Source organism: Monodelphis domestica, chromosome 7, assembly GCF_027887165.1.
Source record: "Monodelphis domestica isolate mMonDom1 chromosome 7, mMonDom1.pri, whole genome shotgun sequence".
NCBI lineage: Eukaryota > Metazoa > Chordata > Mammalia > Didelphimorphia > Didelphidae > Monodelphis > Monodelphis domestica.
Window position 1 is genome coordinate 166,962,040 of NC_077233.1, and position 17,228 is coordinate 166,979,267.

Sequence of the window (17,228 nt, forward strand, 5' to 3'; positions counted from 1 at the left end):
GAGTGAATTATTGTCTTGTTGATTGTCTAGCCTTAGGAAAGTGATGGTTAATAATATAAATTAATCCAGAGAGCTTGTTAAATATTTACCAGCACACCACTGGCATTCATTTGTAATAGTTGAAAGAGTGTCCACATAGAGTTCTTGCTATTGATGAAAAACAGGTCTGATCCCCTTTCTCCACTAAAAAAAATAATTGGGACTCTGGGCTATTTTAGTACGTGACTATTGATTTTTATAAACATTCTTTACTTATTTTTAGTTATTTCTTATATTCATTAGAGACCTAAACATTGGACATATTTTATATGAATCAAAATTTTAGATTCACGTAGTAGATAAGGAGCCAAGGCTAGTGTTTCAAAATTTAGTCCTCAGGATCCTATACCCTAATTATAGGAGATGGTATCTAATGGAACAAAATGACATTTGAGGGGAATATTCCCATGACTTCAGTTTAGTATTTATCATAAAAATCTTTATTTGATAATGGATGAATAGTACTAGCATATTATATAATAATATGATACCATGTAATATAATAATATACTATATAATAATACTGATAGGATAATTGTCAGAAGAGTTCAGGAACAAATCTAGGGTCAAGCATTCACAGATGCATAAACTGATAGAGATGATCTAGGCCAGGACTTAAACTTTTTGTATATGATCCCTTTGGCATCAGTTTCCTCACCTATAAAATGAATGTGTTAATTAAATAACCTTTGAGGCTCCTTCCAGGTCTCAATCTAAGCTCCTACAATCCCTTTTTCCTTAGAGACATATGCCAAATTTAAGTAGGAACTTGGAAAATTTGATGTACTCTGTACTCTCTAAGTGTTAAATATAAGTGATGTTCCTAACTTAATATATTTCTGTTGAGTCAAGAAACAACACTTTCTTAGATTCTTCTCTTATTCCTTGAGGATTATTGCTGATGTTTTTATTAGGCTATCTAAATAATGTCTTTACTTACATAGGGATGAAAAGTCTTTTTGGTATAAAAGAAAAGGAAAAAGCAACAGGGAATGGTAGCTTTTCCAAACTAGTAGAATGGAATAGAGGGAGAGAATTTTATATATGGTCTTTGCAAATGAAATAAAGATTAGATTAGACATCAAGAAGCCATTTCAAACGATTAAGAAATAACCCTGAAATGTATTAACACTTTAAACTCACCTTAAATTGTTTTGCTTTCTTTCAGCAATTTCACCAAGAACAAATTGACAAGTTTGTCTAGGAAGCATTTCCGTCATCTCTTCTTATCTGAGCTGTAAGTAATGAGTTGTCATTTTGGAGGGGCTTTTTCAAAGGGAGGGCTGCTTACATTTTTGCAGAGGTGGGGCAAGTAGCTTCCTAGAATTCTTGAATGGCAAGGCAACTAAGAGACTGTTGAGTATTTGTCATATGAGAACACTGAGACATTGAGAAGCAAAGGGACTTCCCACTGTTACACAAATCAGAGAAAGGGGCATTGAGCAGACGGCTTAGATTGTTGGGAGATCTTTAAAGATGTCAGGTTCTCAAGTTGTTTTAGACCTGTTTCCTGTAAGTAAAAGAAACTTCATTTTCCCTACACCACTTCTCTCTGGTGGTGCAAGTATTCCTAGGGGTCATTAAAATTAAGAACTGGTTAATGACAAGTTTGCCTTTGTGAGTCTTGGTACTAACAGGTATATACTATGAGACTGGCTGGAAAGCCCCACTCAGTACTGAGCATCTTCAGTGACCCATGTCAAGATGCTGCTGTCTTTCTCAGAGCTTGCAGCTCTGTGCATATTTATCAATAGATCCCTCATTCTGTAATGTCTGAGGATTCAGCTAGTTTTTCTTGGTGTTTTGAGGTATTTTTTATGCCTTATTGTTGGGTGGGAACAATTTCTGTTGCCCTCAGGAAGGGATACTATGTATTGTGTGTACTATGGAATTTGAGGCTCTTGACAGGATCTGGTGGTCTAGATCTACTTTGGGGGACCAGAAAGATTTGCGAGCTGGCTCTGTAAATAATACCAACTATAAGTTGCCAGAAAAGCAAGTGTGCTTGCAGGCAAGTCTGTCTACAGTTTCATGTGTGATCTGACAATACTCTGAGAGCCTAGCCTCATCTCTGAGTAAAGGTTTGAGATTGGAGAGTACCTTTTAAACCACTTAGTATAAAAGTGATTCTATGATTTCTTTGGAGGAGATACTCCACTCCTGCCATGACATGGATTGCAAGACCTTATCCAGTACTACTTTTGCCCATTTTCCCCCAAAGCAAAATGAATGAGAGAACTCTGCATGGTACTTGGGAATTGCACTGTCCTCCATATCCTTATTAAATGAATAAATGAAAAAGCACTTATTTGGCACTTACTCAGTGCCAGCCATTGTGCTGAGTACACAAAAATGATAAAAGATAGCCCGACCTTCAAAGAGTGGTCATTCTAAAGATGGAAGACAATGTATATGAGAAGAACCAAGAAGGGAGTTTTGGTCTGGGGAAATGGAAAGGGCATTGGGTCTCAGGTCCATTACCAAGGGTGCTGATCTAAATGGGAGGGAGCAGTCCACCTGGGGCACATAGAGGGTAAGATGTCCTTGATGGCTGGCTGGAGAGAAAAAAAAAAAAGCTGAAGCATGGGCTATTGTGAAGGTAGAGTAGGTAGAGTAGGCTAAGTGCGCTAGTTTATGCACACATAGCCATCAAACAACCTGAATGGCCTCAGAATTGGGAACTGCCAAAATTATTTGATCACCTTCCCCAGAAACTGGGGAATGGACTCAAGAAGACCTTGAATATGGACGTCTAGATCTCAAGTCTTGTGTGGAGTGAACAGGAGAAGGCTAGCACAGCAGACAGATGGTAGGATGACCTAGATGTCCAGTTGGATGGATGGACTGGGAAGTTGAAGTAGAGTCTGCTGTCCAGGGCCAGCCAATAGATAGAGTAGAGTAAGTGGGCTAGTTTGCAGGCAGGCAGTTACCAGTACATTAATTCACCTTCCTTTCCTATCTGCATGTCCTCAACTTTTTTTTTTAATTGCCATTTCTTATATACAAGTTGTTTATGGTGACAAAACTGTTTGCTTATGCCCATTGTGTGCTTTTCCATTGCTCTTTGAATTGTTCATAATTGCTGTTCTTCTGAGATCATGCTATTCAAAAGCAGTCCTTGAAAAACATTTCTGTGACAGTCTTCTCTCTCTTATTCTGAAAATTATGCTTGTTTCCTCTTTCCATGAAGAGTTTTGACATGCAAATGAAAAATTGAAGATTCTATAATAAGCTATCAATTCAAACAAACCTTTTCCCCCCATGTAGGAATTTATGGCCATATACTTAAGAGCATATAATGTTTTGTCTAGGTTACAGTACATGATAACTCTTCTTAAGGGAAAAAAAGAGGAAAAATCTATATAATCTTTTGGGTTATTTTTCTGAATGCCTAATAATAATTTCAGCCTATTGATATTTCTACTATGCTAGGGTTGAGAGACACTAGATTGTTGTTTTTATTTTTGTCATTAATTACCTGAATGTCTTTTCTAAATAAAATTACTCTTTGGTAAATAGTAGTAAAACAATAGAAATATAATATTGTCTAAGGAAAAAAAGTTTGAAGGACTCTCAGTTCTTTGAAAGAGAGACATGAAGTAAGTTCAAGATATAATTATTGTGGTGTTTCCCTCAGATCATAAGATCATAGATTTATTAATGAGTTGGAGGCAATATAGGCTGCAGTCATCATTTTACAAATTAGGCAACTGAGACCCAACACAGTGAACTGACTTGCCCAATATCATATGAAAAATGGCTTACTTACAGTGCTTTCAATTTTGTAAAACTTTACACATGTAGTCTCTCATTTGGTCTTTACAAAAACCTTGTCAATTAGATGCTCCATTTTAATAGTTGAGAGCTTAAGTGATTTGTCCAGGGTTCCAGAGCTAGAAAGAGGTTAAGGTAGGATTTGAACCCAAGTCTTCCTGACTCCAAGACATTACTCTTACTCTGATACTCCTTCCCCTTTTGGTGTAAATATTCTTCTCTTTTGAAGGCTTTGGGGAGGGAGAGAAGAGAGCACCCCCAAATAATTATTCCTGGGATTTGTTGTTTAAAAATATTATGTGATAGGCTGTGTTGAATGTATAACCTTTCAGGCCACAATGGTGTTTTATTTACTCCTTTTACATAGCTACTGGGGGAAAGGGGAAGTAGCCAAGAGAAAAAATAACACAAAACCACAAGAAAAATCTTTAACTGCTTATTTACAATCCTCAGTGGTCTATTTAAAATGAATCCCATTTATGGTAATGTGACTTTAAATGAAGCCATTTTAAATGGTTACTTTGGAGCTGTCTAACATTAACCACAGGGCTACAGATTTGGGTAGAGAGTAGGACTTTGCCTTCATCTCTTCATTCACAACAGTGCCTTTTAGATTGGGTCATAAGAAGCTCAGGACTCCCTAGAGGTATCATCAAAGTTTTGGTATTATTTTTCCATTTCAAGAAAGTATGACCCTGTTGGGATGTTTCTTTAGCATTTGTTAAATCCCTTCCCTGCCTCTCCATGGTTTAGATAGAAGCCCAGGGTCCTGACATGAAATCTAATTCAATTCTATTTAACTAGCATTGATGGAATATCTTCTAGGGATTAGGCATGGCAGTAGATTCTGAAAATGCAAAGATTCAAATGAAAGGGCTCCTGATCTCAGAGAGCCAACTTTCTCTTAGAGCCATTGTAGAAACCTCAATTTCAATAATTTTTAATTCACCTACTTGAAGCAATACAAAGGATTTCTTTGCATTATGATTAAAATTCTTGGGGAATTGAAGAAAAATAATGAACTCAATTGAAGGGGCTAAGATGGGCAAGGGCAATGAAGTAAACAAGATTGATAGTACAACATCCTAATGTGTGCACTGCATGGAGAAGAAAAAAATATGTAGTGGAAAAAATGTCCTATCCCCCAAAATTGTTTGTCTTTTGACCTGTCCTTGAAGCAGTGATTCCTTAATTTTTTTCATGATAAAATGTGAACTTTAATTGTAAAAACGATTTTCCATAACTATGGTCACCTCAACCTCTGTAGACCCCATCCTTCTTTGGGCCCTTGGATTACCACAGTTAAGTCAGTAGAGTTTGCAAACACTATAATTTGGGTAGTATTCACCCTACTGAGATTCTCTAAAATTTCAGCTGAGGTTCTTACCTTTCATTTATTGCCCTTCAGTTTTAATTTTTTGTTCTTGTGTCTCCCATGCATTCTATATCTTCACTTTATCTCCACTTGATCCCCTTTTGTCCTTTTCATCTTTTCTTCAGTCACTTCTTCTTAGTCCTTTTTTCTGAGAATATCTTCTGAGTTCCTATATATTGTTATCCTGATTGCCTAGATACATTCACCTTTGATTTTCTTCCTTTTTGGTGACACCTTTTATGGTATTATAACTCTTTTGCTATAGAGGAAGCTACCACGTGGTACAGTGGACAGAGTACTGGGTTTAGAGTCAGCAAGACCAGGGTTCAAATCCTGCTTTAGATACTTACTGGCTGTGCAAGTTACCTAACCTCTGTTAACTTTAATTTCCTTGACTCTAAAATGGGAATAATAACAACGCCTACTTTGCAGGGTTGTGGTGAGCATCAAAGAAGATAATATTTACAAAAGCACTTAGCACACTGCCTGACATATAGTAAGCTGTTTAAAGGCTTATTCTTTTCCTTTCCTTTTTATGCATTTACAAATGAGCTATACATATACAGATCTCCATCAGTTGATCCTGTTCCAGCTCCTCAAATAGATATTCTATAACTCTCCATTAGAGTCCCTCTGGCCTGGATTTGGCTTTAGTTGCCTCTAGTTTGGAATCTAAGCTCTATTGCTTACTATCTCTGTGACCTTTGGTAAGTAACTCAACCTTTTGGTCCTTGGGTTTCACATTCTGTAAAATGAGGAGGTTGGACCAGGTAACTTATAAAATTCCTTCCTGCTCTAAATGTGACCTGATGATCTCAATCATTATGCCATGTTGTTCTTTCTTCCTGAAATTCCTTCTACATCCTTTGATTTCTTAAAAGATCCATCTCCAGACGCCTCTATCTCAAGAAGACTTCCTTGATTAATTGGCACACAGATTGAATATCCTTCTTCTTTAGGGTCTCTAGCACTTAAAATCATTGAATGTGATAACAGAGAATTAGATCATTTTGACCTCTCATTTTATAAATAGAGAATCTGAACCACAGAATAGTGGGTAGTTAGCAGCCAGACAAGAACAAAAACCTTCGTTTCCTTCCTTGTATATAGATTATAACATTTGACCTGCAACTTGGTTTCTACATTCTCTATTTTTCTTATATACATATGATTTATTCCCCCATAAAATCAATCAATCAAAAAACAACATTTACTAATTATTTACTACATGCCAGGAATTGTACTTAGCACCTGGGCTACAAAGAAAGGTAATTAATAAATGTGTATTGATTGAATGAATAAACTCTAGTGATTGCCTTCAATTTTATTCCATGCTATAATTTTCTCTAGCTTCCTTACATTAGATGACTATGAGACTGTTTTTTAAAAAGCAGAGAAATTGGGTGTTGTGGCCTTAGACTAACACACTGTTTAAAAAGAATACAGTCTATGAATTGTGTTATATTCCAAATTCAGCAATATTCACCAGACATATATGATTGGAAGTACAACAGAAATTATTAAATTAGTGAGTCAATTTAAACTTCATATTTTTTTCTGTGACTTCAGTTTTAAAATACTATTTGCTATACCTTTTAGAAGTTGGAATAAATATTTCATGATATGTTATGTGTTAATTTTGAAATTTGATTTAAATTTTTAAAAATTTCCTCAAATCAAGACTTGGTTCTTTTATTTGCTCTGTCCAGACTGCTTTCATTCTATGTAGATAGAACACTGATTTCTAAAAATTGCTGAGAAGGAAAAGCAATACAACTCAATAAGGCTCAGTGTTTTGTGAATGCTAGGGGAGTTAAAACAAAACTTGACATAATTTCCTTTTTTTTTTCATGTAGTACCTTAGTGGGCAATCCATTGAAGTGCTCTTGTGACATCCTCTGGGTCAAGACATTCCAAGAGATTAAATCCAGTTCAGAGACTCAGGATTTATACTGCACAAATGAGAACAACCAGAAGATTGCTCTGAGAGACCTGAAGATACCCAACTGTGGTAATTAAACTTTCTGTCCAGTGCTTGTTAAATTTATCTTTCCTTAGGCTTAGCTACCTTCATATGAGAAGGAAAATAGATTTGATTATTTTAATTAAAAATGTATAGAGTGTGATGGTGATGTCTTTAGGAAATTAAACATTATTGGTACCCTACAGAGAAACTAGCTAGCATCAACATAGCTATGCATTTAATATAGACAAAAAACAATATTGAGGTTGATGTAAGGTCATGCTAAGGGAACACTGGGTGACAGAAGGGCTAGCATGGATAAAGGCAATTCAATCCAGCCTGAGCACTTAGAGTTGAGAGTTGTGCTTGATGACTCGTGTCTGACCGATAGGATACTGGACCAAACAAATCCTCTTCTAAGTGCAGCTTTTTTTTCACTTATCTGCCCTTAAATCTTCTATCCTAGGCATTCTGCTTCCATTAGACTGCTAGAAAAGAAAGTCTGCCTCCTGCCTCTCCTCTTACCACCCACCTCCCCCTCACAATAATTTGGGGTCTTTAAAGGAGCACCAATTAAATCAATAAATGAAGAATCCAAACACATAAGTCATGCACACCCACATATGTGTGATTTGATTCTGGTATTCTTGAAAACAAATATTTATTGAGCATTATAGCATGTTACATGGAAATTAGGCTTCCTATCTTCAAAAATCTCCAGAGAAGAATAAGTATCTCAGGAGGATTCCATTGAATAAATTTATAATCTTAAGAGTATTTCAGGGACATAGATTTAGAAAAATCAACACTTTAGGGTAATAAGTTATATTTTTACTTGAAAAGATTTTACAGTCTAATGGGATTTATATATTTATAAACTCCTGAGGAATGTTCAAGGACGAGTACATGCAAGACAGTGTACTTATATGTGCCTTGGGAAGTAGAGAGTAGTTAAAGAAGTGGGCCTTCTCCTTAAGGAGCTTGCAAAATAAGTTGGGGAAATAAATAACAAACTTTTAATTCTTTGTTTTTATCAAGTTCTAATAGAGATTTTAACTGTTTTTTTTTTTGGTGTGTGTAATAGATCTCTTTGGCAATCTGGTGAAGTCTATTGACAACCTTTCAGATTAGAAATTTTAAAATAAATGGAAAAATGTTTAGTTTTGACCAGAAGTTAGAGAAAACAAGTATTTGGATTTTCCTTCTTTCTGAGTCCCCAGACCTTCCAAAGCCTATCTACCATGGACCACAGGTTAAGAACTCTACTTCTAGGATTTGGAGAGAAATTTTATTTCAAAATAAAGCCAGAATTGTATGTTTATATACAGGAATATTTACTCTATGAGGCTGTAATGAAAACTAAAGGAGGGGATGGTTTCTCTCTAAAGGGACTTCAAGAATAGAATTCTGGGAGTTTCCTGTAGGCTTTTCTGCCAAAGGTTGAAGACAAAGGATTGACCCATGCTAACATGCAGGGGTACCTACTCCTAATGGGAAGAGTGGGCATTGTTTATCCTGGCAATTTGCCTCAGCTTTCTTTAACTTTTAACAGCTTATTTTCTGACTTGCACCATAGTGGTTACTCTCCACTATGTTATACTTTGAGCTAGAAATTGTCTAGAAGTTTGACAAGTTGAGTGTTGTGTCAGCTGACTTTTTAGTCAACTGCCCAGATTCCTACCATTTTGTTACCACCTTTGTTGTGCAGACCACTGAGAGGAAAAGAGGGAAGGAATTGGCACTGGAGTCCCAGTTTCCCAAGATGTCTTGTAATGTGGCAATAGGGGTCTGTTTATATAGTAAGATACATAGAAAGAGTATTACAGAGATGGTCCTCACCTTTGATCCTAACAATAAACCTGTAAGGTTGTCAGTGAAAAGTAGTATTACCCTTCTTGGGCAGATGAAGAAACTTGGGCTCATACTGAAACCTGCCTTGTTTCCCTCCCAATCCCCTATTCCTTAATGCCCATTTTGTCCCAGGTTCACACTGTTTGATTTCATCCTTGAAGTTGGGGGAAATTTAGGTTTAATTCTCTTAATGTTTGTTATTCAGAAGCCATTTTGTTACAAAGACTGGAATTGTTAAATTCCCCCAACAAATCTTTCTCTCCTATTTTTGGAAACCTCAAGGGAAGGAGAATAGACTCAGGGGAGGATTCCAATGAATGCATTTAAAATCTTAGTGTATCTTGGAATACTGCTAAAAAAATTAACAATTTAGGAACATGATTCTCAAAATGTGATCTGGGAATGCATGAGACTCCTAGAGAGTCTTTCAGGGGGGTCTGTGAGGTAAACCTATTTTTATGATAATGTAAATACATTTAAATTTCAAATAATGGAAAAATAACAATAACTGTAAATCACACGAGCAAAAACTCCTTGAGGTCTTTGATAATTTATAAAAATGTAAAGGAATCTTGAGACTAACAAATTTTAATAATCACTCATTTAGGGTCTTAGATTTGAAAGAAAATATTTCCATTTCATTAATCAGCAAATAATAGCACATACTACACAGGTATTCTGTATGTGGAAACAAAATGCTCTCCCCTTGAATAAAACACTTGACAGTTTAGATCCACTCTCAGTAGGAATATGCATATTGAATTTTCAGTGAGAAAATATTGCCATTTGATAGAGAAGCAGAGAAGCAGAACTGATACAGTGCTAGACTTGGGAGCAAAGAAGAAATAGCTTCAAATCCTATCTCTGACACTTGCCCTGTGACCACAGAACAAGCCACAGAGCCTCAGTTTCCTCACCTATGAAATATGGACATTTTAGCATCTGTGGTACCTACACTGGAGAGTTTTGGGGAGATTTGAATGAAACAAAATATGTAGAGCATCTTGCAAGCTTTAAAGGACTATTGAAATGTGAGATGTTATTATTAGCATCCACGTTTATACAGAAGTATTGCCAGTGTTCACAATTGTCAGAGGGAAACTCTATAAAACTTAATGTACTGTGTGATTTGGCAGGCTCTATTGTCTGCCTAGTGTCTGGGTGTTCTAGATCTATTTTGTGTTTCTATTCTTCATTTAGTTTTATCAGTTCCAGCTTTGGTACTATAAAGAGAAACCATACAAATTGGCCAGTGGTTACTTTTGGTATGTGGAATTAAATTCTATTTACTAAACTTCTTTGTGGAGAAAATCAGATGTTAATATGCAGAAAATTTCCAATCAGATTACAGTGGTAGATCCCAGAATATCTAGTTGGGCATTTTGTGCATTGTAAACTCTAAACTGCACTAAGGTTTGGTTTCACAGAGTTTGAGAACTTTTCACTTTGTCTTTCAAGATGACAAAGTCAATTTGCTATCTGTGCTTTTGTCTTCACAACTAGTTTATCACAGGCATATATTTTTAAAATTTCCAATTTATATATTTATTTTTAAAATTAATTTTTATTTTTGAGTGAACAAAAATTGATTTTCTTTCCTCTCTTCTCTTGTTAAACAAAAGAAAAATAAAGCCCTTGTAACAGATGCACATAGATAAGCAAATTCTCTCATTAGCTATGTCTAAAAAACATAGTTGTCATTCTGTATCCCAAATGCATCATCTTTCTTTGCCACAAGTACATTTAAAATTTTTAATTTAAATGTTTATTATTAAAATGACTTACTTTTCAGTAAACAAAAATCCATTTTCTCTCTTACTTTCCTCCATAGGAAAAAAGGAAAAATAAATTATTTTAATAAATACATTCAGTGAAGCAAAACAATGCCCCTCACTGGCTGTGTCCCAAAAAACATAGTCATCATTCTACACCCTAAGTCTATCATTGTTTTGTCAAGAGGAGGGTTACATCTTTCATCATCAGTAATTTGGAATCATGGGTGGTCATTTTATTGATCAGATTTCTAATAGCTTTCCAAATGGTTTATTTTCACAGTTCTTATTATTGTATAAATTATTCTACTGGTTCTGCTCACTTCACTCTGCATCAGTTGATACAGATCTTCCAAAGTTTCTCTAAAAATATCTCCATCATTGCTCATGGAACAATAGTGTTCACCATACTGTATTCTGCCATTTCCTGACTGGTAGATACTCCTTTAATTTTCAGTTCTTTGCTGCTGTAAAAAGAGATGCTATAAATATTTTTGTTTTTATTGACCCTTTTTTACTTTCTTTGGTTTTCTTTAGTATCTAAATTTAGGAATGGTATTGCTAAATCAAAGAGTATGCACATTCAGTGCATAGCTCCAAATTACTTTTCAGAGAAACTATATCAATTCACAGCCTTACCAATAGTGCATTAATGTGCCTATTGCCCCATACCACTTCCCATATTTGTCATTCCCCCTTTTTTATGAACATTGCCAAAACAATGGGAATAAGGAAGGAAGTAAAAGTTACTTCAATTTACATTTTTCTAATTATTAGTGAATTGGCACATTTTTTATAACTTTCAATGAAAGTTAGATTACTTTCTCTGAAAACTTCCAGTTCCTATTCTTTGATCCTTTATCAATTGAAGATTGGCTTAATTCTTATAGATGTGGATGATTATATGTCTTGGAAATTATACCTTTATTAGTGAAACTTGCTACAAAGATTTTTTCCATTACCTGCTTCCCTTCTAATTTTTGCTACATGGATTTTGTTTATTCAAAACCCTTATTAATATTATGTTAACAAAATTGTCTGTTTTATATTCTGGGAGCCTTTCTATTCCTTGTTTGATCATGAATTCTTCTTCTATTCATATATCTAAAAGGTAATTTCGTACTTGATCCTCTAATTTGTTCAAGATGTCACCTTTAGAGATGATATTATGTTGATAGGAAAATCTATATAGTTACAAAATTGAAGTTTTAAAAGATCTAAGCAGGATGAATAGTAAACTGAAAAAAGCAAGGCGAAACTGAATTGAGATAAACATAGAGTCTTGTACTTGGCTTCAAATAATCAGATTTGCAATATTAGGATGGGGTGGAGATAGTCTAAAAGTCTTGTATAGGGGGCAACTGAGTAGCTCAGTGGATTGAAAGCCAGGCCTAAAGACGGGGTCCTAGGTTCAAATTTGGCCTCAGACACTTCCCAGCTATGCTACCCTGGGTAAGTCACTTGACCCCCATCGTCTAACCCTTATCACTCTTCTGCCTTGGAACTAATACACAGTATTCATTCCAAGACAGAAGGTAAGGGTTTAAAAATTTTTTTTAAAAAGTCTTGTGTAAATGACATAGGATTTCCATTGGATTATAAGCTAAATAAGAGCCATTGGTGTGCTATAACTCCTAAATGAACTACTTCCTTCTTGGATTTGATTAATAGAATTATACTATCCAGAGTTATGGCAGTAGTAGTTCTGTTTTATTCAGTCCCTATCAGATCACAACTGGAATAATGTATTTAGTGTAGCATATCTCCTTTTTTTTATTAATTAATTTATTTAGTCAATTTAGAACATTATTCTTTGGTTGTAAGAATCATATTATTTCCCTCCCTCTCCTTCCTCCCCTCTACTGTAGCCGATGGCACAATTTCATTGAGTATTACATGTGACTTTGATCAGAATCTATTTCCATGTTGTTGGTGTTTGCATTAGGATGTTCATTTAGAGTCTATATCCCCAGCCATATCCCCTTGACCCATGTATTCAAGCCGTTGTTTTTCTTCTGCGTTTCTACTCCCACAGTTTTTCCTCTGAATGTGGATGGTGTTTGTTCTTGTAGATCCCTCTGAGTTGTTCTGGATCACTACATTGCCTCTAATGGAGAAGTCCATTACATTCCCTTGTACCACAGTGTATCAGTCTCTGTATACAATGTTTTCCTGGTTCTGCCCCTCTCACTCTGCATCAATTCCCGGAGGTTGTTCCAGTCTCCATGGAATTCCTCCACTTTATTATTCCTTTTAGCACAATAGTATTCCATCACCAACATATACCACAATTTGTTCAGCCATTCCCCAATTGATGGGCATCCCCATATTTTCCAATTTTTTGCCACCACAAAGAGCGCAGCTATGAATATTCTTGTACAAGTCTTTTTCCTTAATATCTCTTTGGGGTACAAACCCAGCAGTGGATCAAAGGGCAGACAGTCTTTTATCGCCCTTTGGGCATAGTTCCAAATTACCCTCCAGAATGGTTGGATCAATTCACAACTCCACCAGCAATGCATTAATGTCCCTACTTTGCCACATCCCCTCCAGCATTCATTACTTTCCTTTGCTGTTATGTTAGCCAATCTGCTAGGTGTGAGGTGATACCTCAGAGTTGTTTTGATTTGCATCTCTCTGATTATAAGAGATTTAGAACACTTTTTCATGTACTTATTAATAGTTTTGATTTCTTTAACTGAAAATTGCCTATTCATGTCCCTTGTCCATTTATCTATTGGAGAATGGCTTGATTTTTTGTACAATTGGTTTAGCTCTTTATAAATTTGAGTAATTAGACCTTTGTCAGATGTTTTGATTATGAAGACTGTTTCTCAATTTGTTGCTTCCCTTTTAATTTTGGTTGCATTGGTTTTGTTTGTACAAAAACTTTTTAATTTGATGTAATCAATTATTTATTTTACATTTTGTGATTTTTTTCTAGCTCTTTCTTGGTTTTAAAGTCTTTCCTTTCCCCAAGATCTGACATGTTTACTATACTGTGTTCACCTAATTTGCTTATAGTTTCCTTTTTTATATTCATGTTATTCACCCATTCTGAGTTTATCTTGGTGTAGGATGTGAGATGTTGATCCAAACCTAATCTCTCCTATACTGTTTTCCAATTTTCCCAGCAGTTTTTTTTTTTATCAAATAGTGGGTTTTGGTCCCCAAAACTGGAATCTTTGGGCTTATCATAGACTGTCTTGCTGAGGTCATTTACCCCAAGTCTATTCCACTGATCCTCCTTTCTGTCTCTTAGCCAGTACCAAATTGTTTTGATGACCACTGCTTCATAGTATAGTTTGAGATCTGGGACTGCAAGGCCTCCTTCCTTCACATTTTTTTTTCATGATTTCCCTGGATATCCTTGATCTTTTGTTCTTCCAAATGAACTTTGTTATATTTTTTTCCTAATTCAGTAAAAAAGCTTTTTGGTAGTTCAATGGGTATGGCACTAAATAAGTAAATTAATTTGGGTAGGATTTTAATTTTTATTATGTTAAGTCATCCCATCCTTGAGCAATCAATGTTTTTCCAGTTGTTTAGATCTAGTTTTAATTGTGTGGAGAGTGTTTTATAGTTGTGTTCATACAGTTCCTGTGTTTGTCTTGGCAGATAGATTCCTAAGTATTTTATTTTATCTAGGGTGATTTTAAATGGAATTTCTCTTTCCAATTCTTGCTGCTGAGCTGTGTTAGAGATATATAGAAATGCTAATGACTTATGTGGGTTTATTTTGTATCCTGCAACTTTGCTAAAGTTGTTGATTATTTCAAATAACTTTTTGGTTGATTCTCTAGGATTCTTTAAGTAGACCATTATGTCATCTGCAAAGAAGATAACTTGGTCTCCTCCTTGCCTATTTTAATACCATCAATTTCTTTTTCTTCTCTAATTGCTACTGCTGGTGTTTCTAGTACAATGTTAAATAATAGAGATGATAATGGGCATCCTTATTTCACTACTGATCTTATTGGGAATGCATCTAGTTTATCCCGATTGCAGATGATATTAACTGATGGTTTTAGATATATACTGTTTATTATTTTTAGGAAAGGACCTCCTATTCCTGTGCTTTCTAGTGTTTTCAATAAGAATGCGTGTTGTATTTTGTCAAAGGCTTTTTCTACATCTATTGAGATAATCATGTGACCTTGAAGGGCAGACCCTGTCCCAGTAAGTGGATGTTACATGAAGGAGTTCAACATAAAAACATCCTAATAACTAGAACTATTGCAAAATTTGACATTGTTTTGTCCCACAAGGTACTTAGTTTTCATTCCCCAGAAATCTAGTAGCCAGAATTTGTGATCTGGATAGAGGTCAGACCAGACATACTTTGCGATTGTTCTTTCTGACACTAAATCTATGATCTGATGAGTCTAGTTTGGGCTGAATAATTTAATGATATTAGTTAAGTATAAATACCTTCCTCTAATAAGGACCCACTAAGTCTCTTCCGCTGCCTCTCCACTTTGTAACTGTGACTCTGTATCATTGTGTGAATTGTATAATAATAGAAAACAACCTATGACAAATTCTGTGAATCAATAAAGGTTTCAAGTATGGTCCTGGTGGTAATCTGCTGCCTCTGAGGACAATCTAACCAAGTCTGAAAAGGCCTATTCCTAGAAGATTGACCACCAGATAATAAATTTAGGGGACACAGAAATTCAGGAGAACCACCTACTAAAGTTGTAGAGAGGTTATAATCACAGATCCTTGAAATATGTAATTAGTCAAATAATCAATAAGCATTTATTAAGTTTTTAATATGTTCTAGGCACTGAGCAGATGAAAATTAAAGTAATCATTGCTCTCAAAGAGCCAGTAATCTAATGGAGGACTATTATTTCATTTGATCCTCACAACAACCTTGGAACAAGTACTGCTATTATTGCCATTTCACAGATGAGGAAACTGAGGTTAAATAACTTGCTCAGGTCACACAGATAGTAAGAGTCTGAGACTAGATTTGAACTCTAGTCTTCCTGACCATCCTCTCTGCCCACCAGATATGTTGCTCTTTTCACTGTGTTACCTACTGGCCCATAAACAGTATTTTGGGGAGCAAAGGCATTGGCAGTTGACAGGATTAGGAAAGGCTTCATGTAGAAGGTGGCACTTGAGCTGAGTCTTGAAGGAAATCAGGGATTCTGAATCAAACAGTCATGTTCTTTTCCTTGAATTATTCAGGAATTTATCTTTACCCCCTTACATGCTAGCTAGCTTTCTATATTTGTCATCCTCAAATTTTGCTAGGTTATTACAAGTTTCTTATATCAATTTTTAAATGCCCTTTAGAGCCCAAGGGGAGAGTTAAGCTGTGCCATTCCCATTAGTAGCAGTCAAAAACACCTAGGCTACTTTAAAATATCCACCTCCCACAGAGAATTGCTGTAAATGTATCCCTGTAGAGAAACATGTTGTCGTGTGTTTCCCTACAAGGCACTTGTGAACCTTAAAAAACTTTATTAATCATATAGCAACAAAACATTTTACTATAAAATTTCAGTGTCAATTGAAATAATGGAAAGTGATGAATGATGATTGTTCAAGGACTTAATTAAACAAGTTTTTTTTTTCTTTTCCTTAAAGAGTGAAAAAAAAAATTTCCCCTATCCCTAAGACTGCAGTGAGGGAATAAATAATTATAAATCCATACTGGAACAGAGTAGTTCTTTACTGTTTCTTCTACTTTGTTTAATGGAGATGTCTATTAGATAGTGTATTTGTGAAATGGCTCACACAGGATTTCATTTAATTATGTATCAGGAGTAAATCTTCATATCAAAACACAATGCTTCATTTTCTTTATACTTTCACTTTTTTAGAGATGGCTAGGTGGAGCAGTGTGTGCCTGGAGTCAGGAAGACCTGAGTTCAAATGAGGCCTTTGACACTTATAGCTTGCTGAGTGACCTTGGGCCATCATTTAATCTTTGTCTATCAGAGTTTTCTCAGTTGTAAAATGTGTATCATAACCTCCCAGAATTGTTGTGAGAATTACAAGAAATAATATTTGTAAAGTTTTTAGCTTCAATGCCTGATGTATAATAGGCACTTAGTAATGCTTGGTTCCTCCCTTCCTTCCTTCCTTCCTTCCTTCCTCCCTTCCTTCCTTCCTTCCTTCCTTCCTTCCTTCCTTCCTTCCTTCCTTCCTTCCTTCCTTCCTTCCTTCCTTCCTTCCTTCCGTCCTTCCTTCCTTCCTTCCTTCTTTCCTTCCTTCCTTCCTTCCTTCCTTCCTTCCTTCCTTCCTTCCTTCCTTCCTTCCTTCCTTCCTTCCTTCCTTCCTTCCTTCCTTCCTTCCTTCCTTCCTCCTTTCCTTCCTCCCTCCCTATTTTCCTTCCTCCCTCCCTCCCTCCTTCCCTCCCTCTCTTCCTCCCTTCCCTTCCTTCCTTCCTTCCTTCCTTTCTTCCTTCCTTCCTTCCTTCCCTCCTTCCTTCCTTCCT

The 17,228-nt window shown here is 35.7% G+C and overlaps 1 protein-coding gene across 12 annotated transcripts in view; it reads left to right on the forward strand.

Annotated features, from left to right (window-relative positions):
* NTRK2 (neurotrophic receptor tyrosine kinase 2) overlaps positions 1-17,228 on the forward strand; it is a 427,840-nt gene that overhangs the window by 57,816 nt on the left and 352,796 nt on the right. For all 12 annotated transcript variants that reach the window (XM_007498888.3, XM_056805953.1, XM_007498890.3 and 9 more), the window contains exons 5-6: positions 1,208-1,276; positions 7,045-7,199. In XM_007498888.3, coding sequence (XP_007498950.1) covers positions 1,208-1,276; positions 7,045-7,199 — 224 coding nt within the window. The remainder of the gene's footprint in view (positions 1-1,207; positions 1,277-7,044; positions 7,200-17,228) is intronic.